The 17,095-nt window shown below is 45.0% G+C and overlaps 1 protein-coding gene across 1 annotated transcript in view; it reads left to right on the top strand.

Moving 5' to 3' along the window:
* LOC149436676 (uncharacterized) overlaps window positions 1–17,095 on the top strand; it is a 54,022-nt gene that overhangs the window by 3,845 nt on the left and 33,082 nt on the right. The window contains exons 2-4 of the mRNA XM_089661604.1: window positions 2,290–2,664; window positions 4,659–5,000; window positions 11,020–11,394. Coding sequence (XP_089517730.1) covers window positions 2,290–2,664; window positions 4,659–5,000; window positions 11,020–11,394 — 1,092 coding nt within the window. The remainder of the gene's footprint in view (window positions 1–2,289; window positions 2,665–4,658; window positions 5,001–11,019; window positions 11,395–17,095) is intronic.

The following is a 17,095-nucleotide window of genomic DNA, read 5'->3' as shown; positions in this document are numbered from 1 at the left end:
ATGAGCATAGAGATGGTACTTAAAGCCATGGGAGCTTATCAAGTGACCAAGGGAGGAGGTGTAGATGGAGAAGAGAAGGGGTCCAAGGACAGAACCTTGAGGGATCCCTACAGAAAGAGATAGTGGAGAGGAGGAGACCGACTTATAGCTAAGACTGAAGGAGCGCTGCGATAGATAGGAGGAGAACCAGGAGAGAGCAGAGTTTTGGAAGCCAAGAGAGTGGAGTTTTTTGAGGAGGGGATAGTCATCCATCTTTTAATCCTCGCCTATATTCCAGATTAAACTGGTGCCATAATCACTGGCCCAGGTTTCTTGCTTCAGGGTGGCTCCTGTCTCTTGCAGCATCATATTGAGCCACCCTTGCATGAACGGACTAGAGTTGTATCTCTCTACACTGTGTATATCAGTGGATATACACAGACCCATAGCCTAGGACAACAATGCACTCTCCTGCTCCTAACTACCCCTCACCTGCCTTCTCCAAACTCACAGACTGGCTGGAGACTGCACTGCAAACTGTTAAGTCTTTCCTGTGAAGTGCAGAAGTTCAGGGAGGAAGCACTGACAGAGCAGGAGCCAGCAACATTGAAAGTTGCAAACTGTAAGTGCTGAGGTGAGAATTTTAGTGAAGTGTCATCAATCAGCCATACGACCACTGACAGGTAAATAGAATAACATTGATTATCTCATGACGATGGCACCTGAAAGTGGTGAGATATGTTAGGCAGCAAGTAAACATGTTAACCCCTGAAGTTAATTTGATGAAAGCATAAAAAATTATAAAGTGTAAGGATTCGAGTGACTTTGGCAAGGGCCAAATTGTAATGGCAGAACAACTGGGTCAGAGCAACTCCAAAAGTGCAGCTCTTATGGGATGTTCCCAATTTGCAATGGTCAGGACTGAATAAAAGTGGTCCAAGGAAGGAAAACTGGTGAACCAGCAACAGGGTCATGAGCGGCCAATGCTCATTAATGCATGTGGGGAGCAAAGGCTGGCCCATTCAGTGATCAATAGAGCTACTGTAACTCAAATTTCTGCTGATTTTGATAGAAAGGACACACAGTGCTTTGCAGTTTGTTGTGTATGGGGCCGCATAGCTGCACACCAATCAGGATGCTCATGCTGACCCCTGTCCACAGACATAAGGGCTTACAATGGGCACGTATGCATCAGGACTGAACAAGAGAGCAATGGAAGTTGTTTGAGATGTTGGCTTGTCCTCCAGATTCTCAAGATCCTAATCCAATCGAGCATCTGTGAGATGTGAAGAAAAACCAATGGAGGCCCCACCATACATAAAATATCTTCTACTTACAGCTTGGTGCTAGATACCCCAGCATACCTTCACAGGTCTAGTGGAGCCCATGCCTCAACAGGTCAGGGCTGTTTTGGTGAAAAGGGGGGGGCCTACTCAATACTAGGTGGGTAATCATAATGTTACGGTAGGTGGTCATAGTGTGATGGCTAATCGGTGTACTGTATATCCATATTGGTTCTCGATTTAGGCATGTGTTTTATGTTAATACACATGACATTTGACACTACCAGTTTGCTGGGGGTGGGGGGCATCAACATTTTGCTATGGAATTCCATCATCTAATATTTTGGAGCAGTGAAACAGTTACTTGGGTTGATTTACTAAAATGGAGAGTGCAAAATCCGGTGCAGCTCTGCATAGAAACCAATCAGCTTTCAGGGTTTTTGTCAAAGCTTAACCCCTTGGCGCCAGCACTGCCTGGCCCTTTAAGGGTTTCAGAAGCCGGGAGTCGGGGTTTTAAGGTCATGTGACCACCGTGATTCGCAGTCACATGATTGGGAAAGGTCCCGATCGAAAGATGAGATCGGGACCTTTCCGTGAGTACCGGACATGTGTGCTGGGAGCACGCAGGGCGCGCGCTCTCAGAACATATGGTTTTGTTAATTGCACGCAAATGTGCGACCGCTCGGCGTCATGGCCCAGACACCCAGAGGTCGCACATTTGCACGCGGCCGGCATGAAGAGGTAATTGAACAAGCTAAAATTAGAATCTGAGTGGCTATCATGCACAGCTGCACCAGATTTAATTCCAGTTTTAGTAAAAAAAAACCATTGTGTAGAATTGCAGAGTACGTAGTAAAGATCGAGTGTTTACTAAGCAAATATTTCTCCCGGTAAAGGGTTTTACACATTATCATGAGATTATTTACATCAAGCTGATCTCTTGTAGGATGTCTAGGAAATCACTCTAAAATATATATATATCCTTTGTAAAGTTTTGATAATAAATCACCTTGTCTGCACATTTTAGGGATCACAGGATCTCCCGGGTGTGTTTATCAGATGAAAACTCGTACAGTACAGTCTGGAGGATCTGTTACCATTCCATGTTCATACTCCAACACTGGGAAACCAGATGAAGACATACGGGTCATTTGGGGGAAGACAAATGGAGATTATTGTTCATCTGCTGGGGACAGAATCATTTTACCTTCTGGAAACGTTACAGAGGAATATAAGGGAAGACTCTACAGAAAGAAGGATCCCAACAGAAATCAGACTGAATTTATTACATTTACAGGATTGGAATCAACAGATGGACAAAGATTATGTTGCCTATTATACAGTATTAGATATGATTACATATTTAAGAGTAATTTACATGGTACTCTTCTGCACTTTCCAGGTAAATATCTAAACTATCTATCTACACTGATCAGCCATAACATTATGACCATCCACTAAATATTGAGTAGGTCCCCCTTTTGCAGCCAAAACAGTCCTGACCCATTGAAACATGGACTCCACTAGACCTCTGAAGCTTTGCTCTCTCTACGTTGTGGTATCTGCCTCCGCCAGCTTGCCTTCTTCACATGCTGCATCCTGGTGCCATCGCTTTCCCATCCACACGATGTAAAAGAAAATGTGATTCATCAGACCAGACCACCTACTTCCATTGCTTCATGGTCCACTTCCAGTGGACATGGGTAAGCATGGGCACCCAGTTCTGTGGCTACACAGCCCCCTACACAACAAACTGTGATGCACTGTGTGTTCTGACACCTTTTTATCAGAACCAGTATTAACGTTTTCAGCAATCTGAGCTACAGTAGTTCTTCTATTGGATCGGACTACACAGGCCAGCCTTCTCTCCTTATGTGCAGCAATGATCCTTGGCCTCCCATGACCCTGTCTCCAGTTCATTGGTTTTCCTTCCTTGGACCACTTTTGGTTGGTCCTGACCACTAAAGACCCAGAACAGCCCACAAGAGCTGCAGTTTTGGAGTTGTTCTGAACCACTCATCTAGCCATTAGTTTGGCCCTTGTCAGAAATGCTCAAATCTTTAATTTGCCCATTTTTTCTGCTTTCAGCACATCACCTTCAGGGACAATATGTTCACTTGCTGCCTAATATACTGTATTCCATCCATTTTCAGGTGCCATTGTACCGAAATAATCAATGTTATTCACTTTACCTGTCAGTGGCAATAATATTATGGCTGATTGGTCTATCTATCTTCCTATCTATCTATCTATCTATCTATCTATCTATCTATCTATCTATCTATCTATCTATCTATCTATCTATTTCCTGCCATTAGCATGTGAAGGAACACTAAGGCCCATGACTCTCCTCAGGATCCACTAAATCTAGGATGGCCACTTCCAATAGAAATCCTTCACAAACAATGTTTTAAAGTCATCCTGTCAGTAAAGGGTCACTTATACAGAATGACATACCTGTAATAAAAGAAGGGGGAATGCACTTACTTATCCAGTGGTCTATTTGTTGCAATGCTGCCCTGGTGGCTGCACGTATTCCACACTTCCCACTGTGTGGAATACCTCCTCTACCACCATACGCCGGGTTTGATTTCTCCCACCAGCCCATACATCACCACTGGAACTAATGCAGTGCAGGAAACAGGTAATCAACCCATAGAATAACTGCAGCAGTCATAGAGCAGTGAATGATGTGATATTTCCACAAACGAGCCAGTGGAATGTTAAAGTAGAACTAAATGCAAATTTGTTTAATTTTTGCATTTTAGATAGAGTAAGGGTGGGTTATAAACCCTCTATTTTTCTTCCCCATATGTGTCCAATAAGAAAGATTTCCCTTCACTCCCTGTCTCATGGCCATAACAGGAAGTGAGAGAAATTCCCTCCAAAGTGTGGGACTCCTGATGTGTCACCAGGGTCACCAGTGTCCCCATTGGAAGATTTTCCCTATTACTGTTCTGGTGTCAGCCCCAAATTTTCTTTTACTTTCATTCACTCTCAGTGATAATGGAAAACAGGAAATAGAGAGGGTGACTCGCTTTAAGGGGCCACAGACAGCAAAAGAATCTGACATGGGTTCTAAACCCACTACACTCTCTCCAAAAACTAAAATAAAAGTTTGCCCCTTAGTTACACTTTAAGCGTGCTCCCCCTTTTATTACAGGTAGTTCATGAAAGTGAACAGATTTAACTCTGTCAACTTTGGTTTGCCCAACTCGGCAGGAAAGGATAAGGGGAACTTGGAGCTAGCCGCTCTCCCTCCACGGGTACCAATCCCAGGACTCATTCAGCAATCTCTGGGTAGACACTGCTATTTACAAAAATGCAATCCTCTCAGTTTAGACCCCGATACATACATATACATACTTACCCCCCTATCCCTTTCTCTTTGTTTAGATACAGAATATGTCACTCAGCTGGATGAAGTGATGGTTATTTCAGGTGAAGAGGTCATCATTCCGTGTTATTACTCCAAGGACACTTCGAATATTAGAAAGGTCACCTGGTATTATCCTGACATAGAAAATAATTACTGTACTGATACACGCTTATACGAATCGAATACTGCAGCTCAACATAACCGGTTCTCTTTGGTCAATTTCACCGAAGATGTCTCATTGCATATTCAAAAAATTGGTTTATATGATCAGCGAAGTTATTGCTGTGTCATCTCTACATCTACCTCTACCACAAGAGCACCACTGCAAAGCAAACAATTTACAAGGCTGCTTGTTGCAGGTACAAATGCAGAACACTCAACTTCTCTTCCTAATCTCTGATTAAAGTGTATGTGCAGCCAAAACTCTTTTCATAGTTTTGAATAGAGTGGGGAAGGAATAGGACCCTTGCCAGGTCTTTAGTCTCAGTTAGAGAGATTTTGCTGAAAACATTTCACTGGACAGGAAGTGAGGGGAACTCTCCAACAGGAACATAGACAGAACAAAAGTACTTTAGTTAAGTAGAGGTAGGTTAGAACCTCTCTCAGATTTGTATTTATTGGAGTAGTAGTGCTGAAACCTTAAAATAATGGTGAGTGACACTTTGTTACTCAAAATGTATGTTGTACTGACACTGTAGGGCATCAGGGTAATAAAGGTGATGAGTGGGCAGCTACTGTGCACTGAGGAACGAACAAAGTAACCTTGGGGTGCGAAGACTATATTGTATCTAGAGTAGAATCAAAGCGTCACTGTCACTATCAGGGGTCAGGCTCGGAGACCAGTAGTTATAGCAGTAGAGAGGCTCCCATGGACTAGCAGGATAAATACATAAGCAGATCACCCAGGCAGATGACTAAAAGTCACTTGGGGTGTGGGGTCTAAGAACTAGCTATTCACCAGAGCTATATGTAAAAAGGGGGGGTTCAGCGAGCACTTGATAATAATATAGCAGCTAAATGCACCATAAGAAGGAACCATTCACCTTCAAAACAGCATGTAAAGAAATATAAAAGTGCAGCACTATGATATCATAAAATTATCACAAAATTCACCACTGATGAAATAAATATAAATATAAAGTGCTAGATGTATCAATATTCCAAGAAATGAATATGAAGTGAAATAAATAATCTGGAGTGGACTGGTGTGTGATTATAATAATAAATCAATAATATTAATAAATAGATAATAAATGATAGTCCCAATGAGGATGTGCATATTGTCCTTTAGTGATATAGAAACTGATCCCGAAGTGAGGAATAAAATATTCAAATATTCCAATAACTCATATAAAGATGATTCAGTGACATGCGGAAGGTGATAAAAATGTAAACTCACCAGATGCGCATTTTAAATGCGCAGTATACACAACATGTTGGAATCAGCCAGAGGTCCCCTTTAACCACTTGCCGCCCTGCCACTGTGTATATACGTGTGCAGGGCGGCAGTGGAGCGCAAAACCACGTTTTAAAACGGGTTCCGCGCTCCCGACACTTTCGCCGGCAGGGGGCGCGCGCGCGCGCTCCCGCCGACCCGCGGGTGACACGATTTGATCCAGGAGGGATCAATCATTAGATTTCAGCCAGTGATTTCTGGCTGAAATCACATGATCGGTCCCTGTCCTATCCTGTCCTGTGTTGACATATACACAGGGCAGGATATGATGTCATTCTTCTCTGCCTGGACACATTCCGTTCCAGACAGAGAAGAAGACACAGTAAAAGTGAGTACACAAGCACTACACTACAGTTAGAACACACCTAGGTCACATTTAACCCCCTGATCGCCCCCCCCCCCCCTAAGTTAACCCCTTCACTGCCCTGTCACCAGTGTCACTGATCAGTGAACCAATTTTTACTGATCACTGTATCAGTATCGCTGGCAACTTCCGATAGTGTTAGCGCCCCTCCCAGATAGCGCCAGATTGCCCGCCAGTACACCAGTAATCCCGTTTAACCCCTTGATCGCCCCCCCAGTTAACCCCTTCACTGCCCTGTCACCAGTGTCACTGATCAGTGAACCGATTTTTACTGATCACTGTATCAGTGTCGCTGGCGACTTCCGATAGTGTTAGCGCCCCTCCCAGATAGCGCCAGATTGCCCGCTAATACACCAATAATCCTGTCTAACCCCTTGATCGCCCCCCCCTGAGCTGACCCATTCACTGCCCTGTCACCAGTGTCATTGATCAGTGAACAGATTTTTACTGATCACTGTATCAGTGTCGCTGGCGACTTCCGATAGTGTTAGCGCCCCTCCCAGATAGCGCCAGATTGCCCGCCAGTACACCAGTAATCCCGTTTAACTTCTTGATCGCCCCCCCCCCCCCCAGTTAACCCCTTCACTGCCCTGTCACCAGTGTCACTGATCAGTGAACCAATTTTTACTGATCACTGTATCAGTGTCGCTGGCGACTTCCGATAGTGTTAGCGCCCCTCCCAGATAGCGCCAGATTGCCCGCTAGTACACCAGTAATCCCGTCTAACCCCTTAATCTCCCCCCCCCCAACAGTTAACCCCTTCACTGCCCTGTCACCAGTGTCACTGATCAGTGAACCGATTTTTACTGATCACTGTATCAGTGTCGCTGGCGACTTCCGATAGTATTAGCGCCCCTCCCAGATAGCGCCAGATTGCCCGCTAATACACCAATAATCCTGTCTAACCCCTTGATCGCCCCCCCCCGAGCTGACCCCTTCACTGCCCTGTCACCAGTGTCATTGATCAGTGAACAGATTTTTACTGATCACTGTATCAGTGTTGCTGGCGACTTCCGATAGTGTTAGCGCCCCTCCCAGATAGCGCCAGTTTGCCCGCTAGTGCACCAGAAATCCCATTTACCCCTTGATCGCCAAGGTTAGTGACAAATGGTTGCAGGTTGGGATCAAGCAAAAGTACAGTTGAGGAACAAGCTAAAGTTGGTAGCGTGTGGTAGCAGAGATGGTAGCAGGGGTGACAAGAATGAGATATTGGCTGGAGAAAGCATAACAATCTGGCAAGCAAGAAGTGCAATTAGGATGTTCATGGGAGGAGTAAATGGTTCAAGGTTCAAAAACAACAAAGTACAAGGCAGAATTGTCTAAAGGATCAGACAGGTAGCCCTCCAGCAGCTCAGGTGGCTCTGCAAGAAGTGGTACTACTAGGCACAGCAGAAGTCCTGGGTTCAGATCAAGGTCCTGACAGCCTCACTGAAATATTAGGGTCCAATATTTATTCTAAACATCATTTGGATACAATGTATGAGAGCCTTTCTTAAGGGTCACATATCACCTTCTTCATCAGGGCTTGTGAAATAAAGAGGACTGTTCATGAGAACTCGGAATAACATATAATTTGAATGTGGCATTTTGTAAAAAGAACTCGGTAACATTCAACTGCTGATTTGGGTAACAACGACTGTTACGCAGAGCAGTAGCTGAATGTTATATCCAGTTGATGTTTGGAACAAAACCTTACTTTGGACAAGGAATATTTCAGTGTGTGGCACTGATTGATTCTATTGTAGATTAAGAGATTTGTATTTCTTGTCTATGTTCTTGTTTATATTCCTGCTGCAGATTTTCTGTCACTCCCAGTCTGGTAATAGCGCTGTAGGCAGTACAGGAAGTGAGGACAAAATCTAATCTTTTCCCGTTTTATCCAAAACACATACATTTTGACTGGAAGAACACTTTAAGGTCAGTGTGTACTAAAAGAAATATGGAGCTTGTCCTTCCCGAGTTCCATCTGAAATACTTGCTGTTGCGCTCACCCATTGCCTTTAGTGGTTTCCAAGTCAATGACTCCCTGAATAGGTAGGCAGGTCAGGAAAGTCAGAGTAAAGTCAGACGTCTTTATCTAAATGCCTGTAAATTAGGACTTAAAGCAAGAGAGTCAACATAACTGCCATTCAATTAGCATTTTGGAAGGAAGGAAGGAAGCAACTGTTAGCCAAGAGTCTAATGAGGGTTAATTTATTGCATATTTGAAAAGAGCTTCTGAAACCCTCAGGAGCCAATGATACCCAATGATACCTAGTGCTTCCAGGGGAAGACTGGCACTTTGGCCTGGGGATCAACCACAACCAATTGGCACTTTAATGGTAGATTGTGGCGGCAGATGAAGAATGCCTTGTGTGAGTAAAAAGTCTTGGAAACTCCAGTCAATTGAAAACCAATTAACACTTTATTTGCATGTAGCACTACCCCCTTAGGGGTCGCTGAGTTATTTTCAAGTTCTCTATTGTTCTGGACCCCTCTCTGAAAGCCTAACCCCTGCTAACACCACAGTTCTCTTCTGACCAGAGTAAACTATCACCAGAAATTAGACTCAAACACAGATCGGAGTGAACTGATATGTTTATATTAAACTTGACTGTACGCTCGATCAAACAGCATGAAGTGATATATGTGTATGTATTGGCAATCCTCACTCTTAGCAACTCTAAGCAAAGAAAACAACTCATACAGCAAAACCTCAATCAGTGTTGGCAGGCCTGTTATTCAGACGTTAACCCAAAACCTCCAAACCTGAGGTATTTCAAGTCCCTAATGAGCAAGGACACTATCAAAGGTTGAACTAGATCACTTTGGCTCCACAGGATCTGATGGCCAGGTTTAAATCTGAGATAGGAAAGAGCTCTTTAATTAGGGTAGTCAATGTCCCTTTAAATGCAGTGAGGAATATTCTCCATGCTCGTTGGGGCCCAGTTGGTGCGCTACAGCGATCCAGATATTTTAAGTAGGAATAAATGAAGGTGAAAGTCCCTCAAAGGATTAATACAAGAAGAAGGAAGGACAAGAGCTATCTCTTTAAGTGGCACCTAATTTGGGTGGAGTTCTTTTGATGCACTAAGCAATATGCAAATTCTAGGCAGAAAGGGTGTCAAAAGTTATCAGAAGCACTTGCTGGCAATGGGCAACTCCTCACTGGAATGCAATGACTAGTAGCAGTGGTGGTAGATATTCCTTTAATTGGGTAGGACAATGGTTAAGAGAAATGATATGGATTGGCCTGCAGAAGGCGTGCACTGTGGTCAGCTGATGATTGAACTATGCTGTAAATGTGTTCAATAGAGGCAGCCAGGGAAATAGGCCGCAGCACATGTTAACTATATGAAATGTCCACAACTGTGTGCAGGAAAGTAGCAGATTTGGCAGGAATGTCACTTGTTCGGCTGGTGTATGGGATGCTCTCACCCAATCTGTGGCATCACTCAGGTCCCACCTGTCTCTCACTCTCTGTGGATGGGGGCCCCCACAGGTTCTCCAGTCCTACTTCCAGCGTTCTGTCTGGGCACTGCACTCCAGGTTACCTGCTGACAGACTATCTCGCTGACAGACTATCTCGCTGAACAGGGTGTCAAGGCTGGCAGTCAACAACTCCTCCATACCTTTCTAGCTCTGCAGCCTAGTCCGGTACTCTGGCAGTCAACACAACTCTCTCTCTCCACTTCTGCTCTCCAGCTCTCTCCCCTCTCACTTCCTATCAAGTTTCCCAGGCCTCTGTATATAAATTCCACCTCCCACACACCAGCTCTTCTGGGAAATGTAGTCCTCTGATACATTGCTCCCCAGCAAAGTCCCACGATTTAGCATACAAGACCCATGGGGCTGTTCTACAGAGTGTGAGTGTCAGTGAATTGCAGGGCACTGCCATCCTGAGTTTCTCTTAACATCCTGCAGCTTGCCTTTTAGCAGGGTGTTACATGCATATGACATAAAACATAAGTGACCAGGGGCGGAATGACAACTCATGGGACCCCGGGCAATAGGAAATCATGGGGTCCCTGTGTCCTCTTGCACACTCAAACCACATCCAAAAAAGCCTATGAAAGGTACCAGGGGCATCTCATGGGGCCCCCTACTGCCCCAGGGCCCTCAGGCACTGCCCGAGTGAATAAATGGTCAGTCCGCCCCTGTAAGTGACTGAACGTGGCCCAGTTGTTGGTGTCAGATGGGCTGGTCTGAGCATTTAAAAAAACTGCTGATCTACTGGGATTTTCCCGCACAACCATCTCTGGGGTTTACAGAGAATGGTCCGAAAAAGGGAAAATATCCAGTGAGCTGCAGTTGTGTGGAGGAAAATGCCTTGCTGAGGTCAGAGTAGAATGGGCAGACTGGTTCAAGATGATAGAAAGGCAACAGTAACTCTTATCAATATGGACCAAAATCTCTGAAGAATGTTGAATCTATACCACGAAGAATGAAGGCAGTTCTAAAGGCAAAAGGGGGTCCAACCCGGTACTAGCAAGGTGGACCCAATAAAGTGGCCAGTTAGTTCATGTGGATTGGTTCCTCTTTTTTAGAGAAAATTATTGAAATCTTTTTTTTCTTCTAGGTCGTCAGCCATCCTGGGATCAGCCAGCTAATAAAATCTCAGTACAAGAAGGACGCTCAGTGATCCTTACCTGCGCCTACACTCTTTCTGGCAGCCACTATACAGAGAGAGATGTTGTGCGGGTCAATGTATACTGGAGGGTGGGGAATGTAACCGGACCCTACGCCTACCACCCCTACCGGGAAATGGTCCATTCTGCATATAGACATCGGACATATATAACAGGAATGACTAATCTAATGATAAATGATGTGAAAAAGACAGACAATACTTCATTTCACTGCTTTGTGGTGGTCAAGCTGTGCGCAGGTGACAACCAATATGAAGATAAAATTAGGTACGGAGGAGGAACCAGACTAATCATCAGTGGTAAAGGTAAGGGGTATCGGGGGAATTTTTAATTTCACTATACATCTGAAACTAATCATTAAGTGTAACAATAAACCATTTTCTGGTACAGGGCTTGTTCATTTTTATGAAGGTTTTGCAAAATTGCTTTAAAGGGAAGCTTTAATAGTTTGGTCAGTTTTATTTTACAATTTATTACATCTATGCGTTTTTTAAACATTATTTATATCATTTCAATAAAATCTTTGTTTCACCAGGGCTCAGTCATGACATTTCTCTAAATCAGGGGTCCTCAAACTTTTTAAACAGGGGGCCAGTTCACTGTCCCTCAGGCCGTTGGAGGGCCGGACTATAGTTTTTTAAAAAAAACTATGGTCATCTCCTGTACTGTGTCCGCATTTGTTCAGAGACTGCAGACATACAACGGCGGCGGGAATACTGGGCTGGCCGCTCCAAAAGACGCACAGACATTTCCCCCCAAGTGTGTCTTATGGAGTAAAATAGTGTCCCATCATTGGTGTTAGTGGGAGGAATAGTGCCTCATCATTGGTGTCAGTTTGAGGAATAGTGCCCCATCATTGGTGTCAGTGGGAGGAATAGTGCCCCATCATTGGTATCAGTGGGAAGAATAGTGCCCCATCATTGGTATCAGTGGGAGGAATAGTGCCCCATCATTGGTGTCAGTGGGAGGAATAGTGCCCCATCATTGATGTCAGTGGGAGGAATAGTGCCCCATCATTGGTGTCAGTGGGAGGAATAGTGCCCCATCATTGGTGTCAGTGGGAGGAATAGTATCCCATCATTGGTGTCAGTGGGAGGAATAGTGCCCCATCATTGGTGTCAGTGGGAGGAATAGTATCCCATCATTGGTGTCAGTGGGAGGAATAGTGTCCCATCATTGGTATCAGTGGGAGGAATAGTGCCCCATCATTGATGTCAGTGGGAGGAATAGTGCCCCATCATTGGTGTCAGTGGGAGGAATAGTATCCCATCATTGGTGTCAGTGGGAGGAATAGTGCCCCATCATTGGTGTCAGTGGGAGGAATAGTGCCCCATCATTGGTGCAAGTGGGAGGAATAGTGCCCCATCATTGGTGTCAGTGGGAGGAATAGAGCCCCATCACTGATGTCAGTGGGAGGAATAGTGCCCCATCATTGGTGTCAGTGGGAGGAATAGTGCCCCATCATTGGTGTCAGTGGGAGGAATATTGCCCCACCATTGGTGCAAGTGGGAGGAATAGTGCCCCATCATTGGTGTCAGTGGGAGGAATAGTGCCCCATCATTGGTATCAGTGGGAGGAATAATGCCCCATCATTGGTATCAGTGGGAGGAATAGTGCCCCATCATTGGTGTCAGTGGGGGAAGGAATAGTGCCCCATCATTGGTGTCAGTGGGGGGGGGCAATAGTGCCCCATCGTTGGTGTCAGTGGGGAGAGGAATAGTGCCCCATCGTTGGTGTCAGTAGGGGGAGGAATAGTGCCCCATCATTGGTGTCAGTAGGGGGAGGAATAGTGCCCATCGTTGGTGTCAGTGGGGAAGGAATAGTGCCCCGTCGTTGGTGTCAGTGGGGGGAGGAATAGTGCCCCATCGTTGGTGTCAGTGGGGGGAGGAATAGTGTCCCATCGTTGGTGTCAATGGGGGGAGGAATAGTGCCCCGTCGTTGGTGTCAGTGGGGGAAGGAATAGTGCCCCATTGTTGGTGTCATTAGGGGGAGGAATAGTGCCCCATCGTTGGTGTCAGTGGGGGGAGGAATAGTGCCCCATCATTAGTATCAGTGACACCAATGATGGGGCACTATTCCTCCCACTGACAGCAATTACACTTAACTAGCTGACCCCTGTTCCAGCATGGTGCTGCTGCAGCCAGTATCCCTGGTTGCAGTAGCACCATCTGCACGGCTCACTTACCGGGCGGTCAGCTGTCCTCCTTCCTTCACTCCGGCATCTCCCTCACTTGATTTTCGCGGGGCCGCTCGGCTCCACATCCTTGCCGGTGATTGGCTGCCTTTGTGCCTTTCCTGAGCTACAGTACTGGCGCCCAATCACCGGTGAGGAGGCGGAGCCGAGCGGCAGCGCGGACATCGAGTGAGGGAGCGGCCGGAGTGAAGGAGCAGCGCATCCTGGACTGGATCGTCGTGGGACTGGGACCGGAGCCAGGTAAGAGACAGCAGCCCCCTGCTCGCCCCTGTACTTAGTGTCCCCTGCCGGCGGGCCAGATGAATGTGCTCAGTGGGCCGCATGTGGCCTGCGGGCCGTAGTTTGAGGACCCCTGCTCTAAATGAACATTATAGTTTTTCTAAACACAAAAAAAGCTGTTTGCTTTCAGACTCTTTGGGGCTGATTTACTTAAGCTGGAGAGTGCAAAATCGGATGCAGTCATGCATGGTAGCCAATCAGCTTGTTCAATTAAACTTTGACCAAAAAAAAACCCTCCAGTTTTAGTAAATCAACCCCTTTCTGTCTGATTTAGCCACTTCCAGTCCGGACATTTTCACCCCCTTCCTGTCAGGCCAATTTTCAGCTTTCAGTGCTGTCACAATTTGAATGACAATTGCGCGGTCATGCAACACTGTACCCATATGAATTTTTTTTGCATTTTTTGTAAGACAGATAAAACTTTATTTTGGTGGTATTTATTCCCCACTGGGATTTTTATTTTTTTTGCTATATAAAAGAAAAAGTCCAAAAATTTTGGAAAAAAGTGTTTTTCTTATAAAATTTTGCAAATAATCTTTCTTCATAAATCTTGGCCAAAAGTATTCAGTAATCTTTTTAGTAAAGATAATTAGTTTGTAACCAAAAATCATAATTTTTCAAAGAAAAGTTTTACATTTGTATTCAATTTTTTAATATTATTTATGTTTTTTTTTTAACATACTGTCACCCTAGCAGTACAGTGTCTCCATAGTGACACTGTACTACTTGTGGGGGGGTGATGAAGATTTTTTTTTTTTTTTACACTGATTGCTTTTACACCCATAAAGGCTGTAAAAGCAATCTTTTCTCCTTCTCTCTAGCTGCATTCTTGCAACCATTGAGAAATACTGTGTGAGCTGTGATTGGTCGCAGCTTGTCACATGGTACAAGGCTGTTGTGAATAGCCCTGTACTATGTGACCTCTGTGATCATTCACAGATTTCACACGTAGTAAGCAATGATGTCAGAAGTGACATCTTGCTTACTACTATTCATGTGATCACTGATTGGCCAATCAGTGATCACATGATCGGGACCTCACACAGAGGTCCCGTACAGCAATTGGGGTTCACGGTGCTGTACGCTCCCAGGGAGCGCGCACAGGCTAAAATAGCGGGCGCAATTTCTGAACGGCAAACGCTCCTGCATTGCCCCCGCCTGGCCGTTTATGTACATGGGTCGGATGGGAAGTGGATAAAGTTCATATAGAGTTACTTTAACCCCTTCCTGCCCAGGCCATTTCTCAGCTTACAGAGCTGTCACAATTTGAATGACAATTGCGCGGTCATGCAACACTGTACCCATATAACGTTTTTATAATTTTTTGTCGCACAAATTGAGCTTTCTTTTGGTGGTATTTAACCACCGCTGTTTTTTTTTTTTTTTTGTTAAATAGATTAAAAAAGACCAAAAAATGTTGAAAAAACTAGTTTTTCTTCGTTTCTGTCATAACATTTTGCAAATAAATAATTGTTCTTCATAAATTTGGACCCAAATGTATTAAACTACATTTCTTTGGTGAAAATATCCCAAATCAGTGTTTAATACTTAGTCTGCAGGAAAGTTAGAGTCCAAAAACTATGATATGTATATCTGAAAATTGATCAACCCTGATGTACTGACAGCCATATCTTCAAGTACCAAAACACCAGGAGAGTACAGATATCCCCAAAATGACCCCTTTTTGGAAAGTAGACAGTCCAAGGTATTTAGTAAGAGGCATGGCAAGTTTTTTGAAGTTGTAAATATTTGTAATTTTTTAGGGAAAATTAAGAAATTAAAAAAAAAACATATTGTCATAGTGTCGTACAGCGTCATCATATAATTGTTGTGGCAGTGATAAGGGACACCGACTTGTGACAGTATGTAAAAAAAAAAAAAAAAAATTTTTTAAAAATTTTAAACATTTTTTATGATTTTTTTTTTTTTACATACTGTGACCAGAGCAATACAGTGTTACCATAGTAACCATTTTTTTTACACATTATGATTGCCTATAACACTGTTATAAACAACCATTTTTACTGAATGAAATGAATTCATTCAGTGTGTATTGTGATTAGCTGTGCCTGGCACATGGTAGAAATGGGCTATGATTGGCCCTGTCTGTACCATGCAATCACTGTGACCAATCACAGCTAGCAACACAATTGTACACAATAAATGGCAATGAATCAAAGGGTTTACAATTGTAATGTGACCTGCTGTGATTGGTCACAGCGATCACATGGTACCGGCAGCGGGACGGTACACTGATCAGTCATTGGCTGTGTCCAGTGGACACTACCGGTGACAGATCACGCTGCATTTCATCTTAAAGTGTATTTTCATGTTTGTAGACAAATACAAAGGCAAAGGATAACGCCTACATTATATCTGATACATGATCTCTTTAGGATAGCGTAACGTAAAGCTGAATTCCAACTGCATGACATCTCCTGGGCTTGTCTCTATTTTTTACATTTGAAAGGTTTATTGCTCTGCCTAGGGGTGTTTTATAAAATCAGTGGGCCCGTGTGCAGGATCATAACTTGGGGGCCCTAGACACAGTGTGCGCTGCAACGCAAGGTGTGTGTGGTTTAAATTGCGCTTAATATTGGGTGTGACCAGGGGCGGACTGACCATTTGGAAACTCGGGCACTGCCCGAGGGCTTTGGTTCAGAAGGGGGCCCCATGAGATGCCCCTGGTACCTTTTTCATAGGCTTTTTTGAGTTTGGGCAAGGACACAGGGGCCCCATGATCCCCTATTGCCCAGGGGCCCCATGAGTTATCAGTCCGCCCCTGGGTGTGACCCTACAGGTCATAATGGGCCTAGAACTATTGCTGTTATCCCTGAGTGCGCAACAAAATGTAACATGTTGTCAGGCTCCGCCCAACGGGATCTCTAGTGATCCACAGAACGGGATTCCCCAGGAAGCGGAGTCTAAGTCCCAGTCTGCCTTTTCACCAGGGCCCCTGATGGTGGGGATTGACTTGGTGCAAGACTGGAACCAGGTCGCGACCCCTGGGTGCACCCAACTACGGTAGAGGGGTCCCACTGGGGGTATGTGCCAGGGGTGAGCCTGCTGTGAAGGGGTTAACAGGTCCAGGTCCCGAGCGGGATGGATGGATGACAGTCAGGAGAGAGCGTGGTCAGACTAGCCGGGTCGGTAACAGTGGAGGCGGATAGGTACCAAACAGCAGACCGAGAGTAGCCGGGTCACAAGCCAAGGTTCAGCAACGGGAGGTCCAAATAACAGTAACGACAGGCAGAGGAATGGTCAGGGATGAGCCAGGGGTCAGAGCAGGAGAAGGTCAACACGGATCAGAACAGGCAGGGTCGGCAACAAGGAACGCACTACAGGAACACAGGTAACAGGAACTAGACCTTGCGGCAATGTGAACACTGCCTGGCCAGTTTAAATAGTGCGCCCTGCACCGTCATTGGTGCCAGGCGCGCCCGCGTGGCCGCAATTGCTGCCACGGACGCCCAGGTCCTAATGCCTGCATATTGATACGCCTAGGCGATCCGCGCATACGCAGATTCGTGCGC

The sequence above is a fragment of the Staurois parvus genome, unplaced genomic scaffold (assembly GCF_062004578.1).
Source record: "Staurois parvus isolate SC_StPar_1 unplaced genomic scaffold, SC_StPar_1.0 ptg001352l, whole genome shotgun sequence".
NCBI classification, from domain to species: Eukaryota; Metazoa; Chordata; class Amphibia; order Anura; family Ranidae; genus Staurois; species Staurois parvus.
The sequence above is the reverse complement of the archived record's forward strand: the minus strand, read 5'-3'. Positions and strand labels throughout refer to the sequence as shown.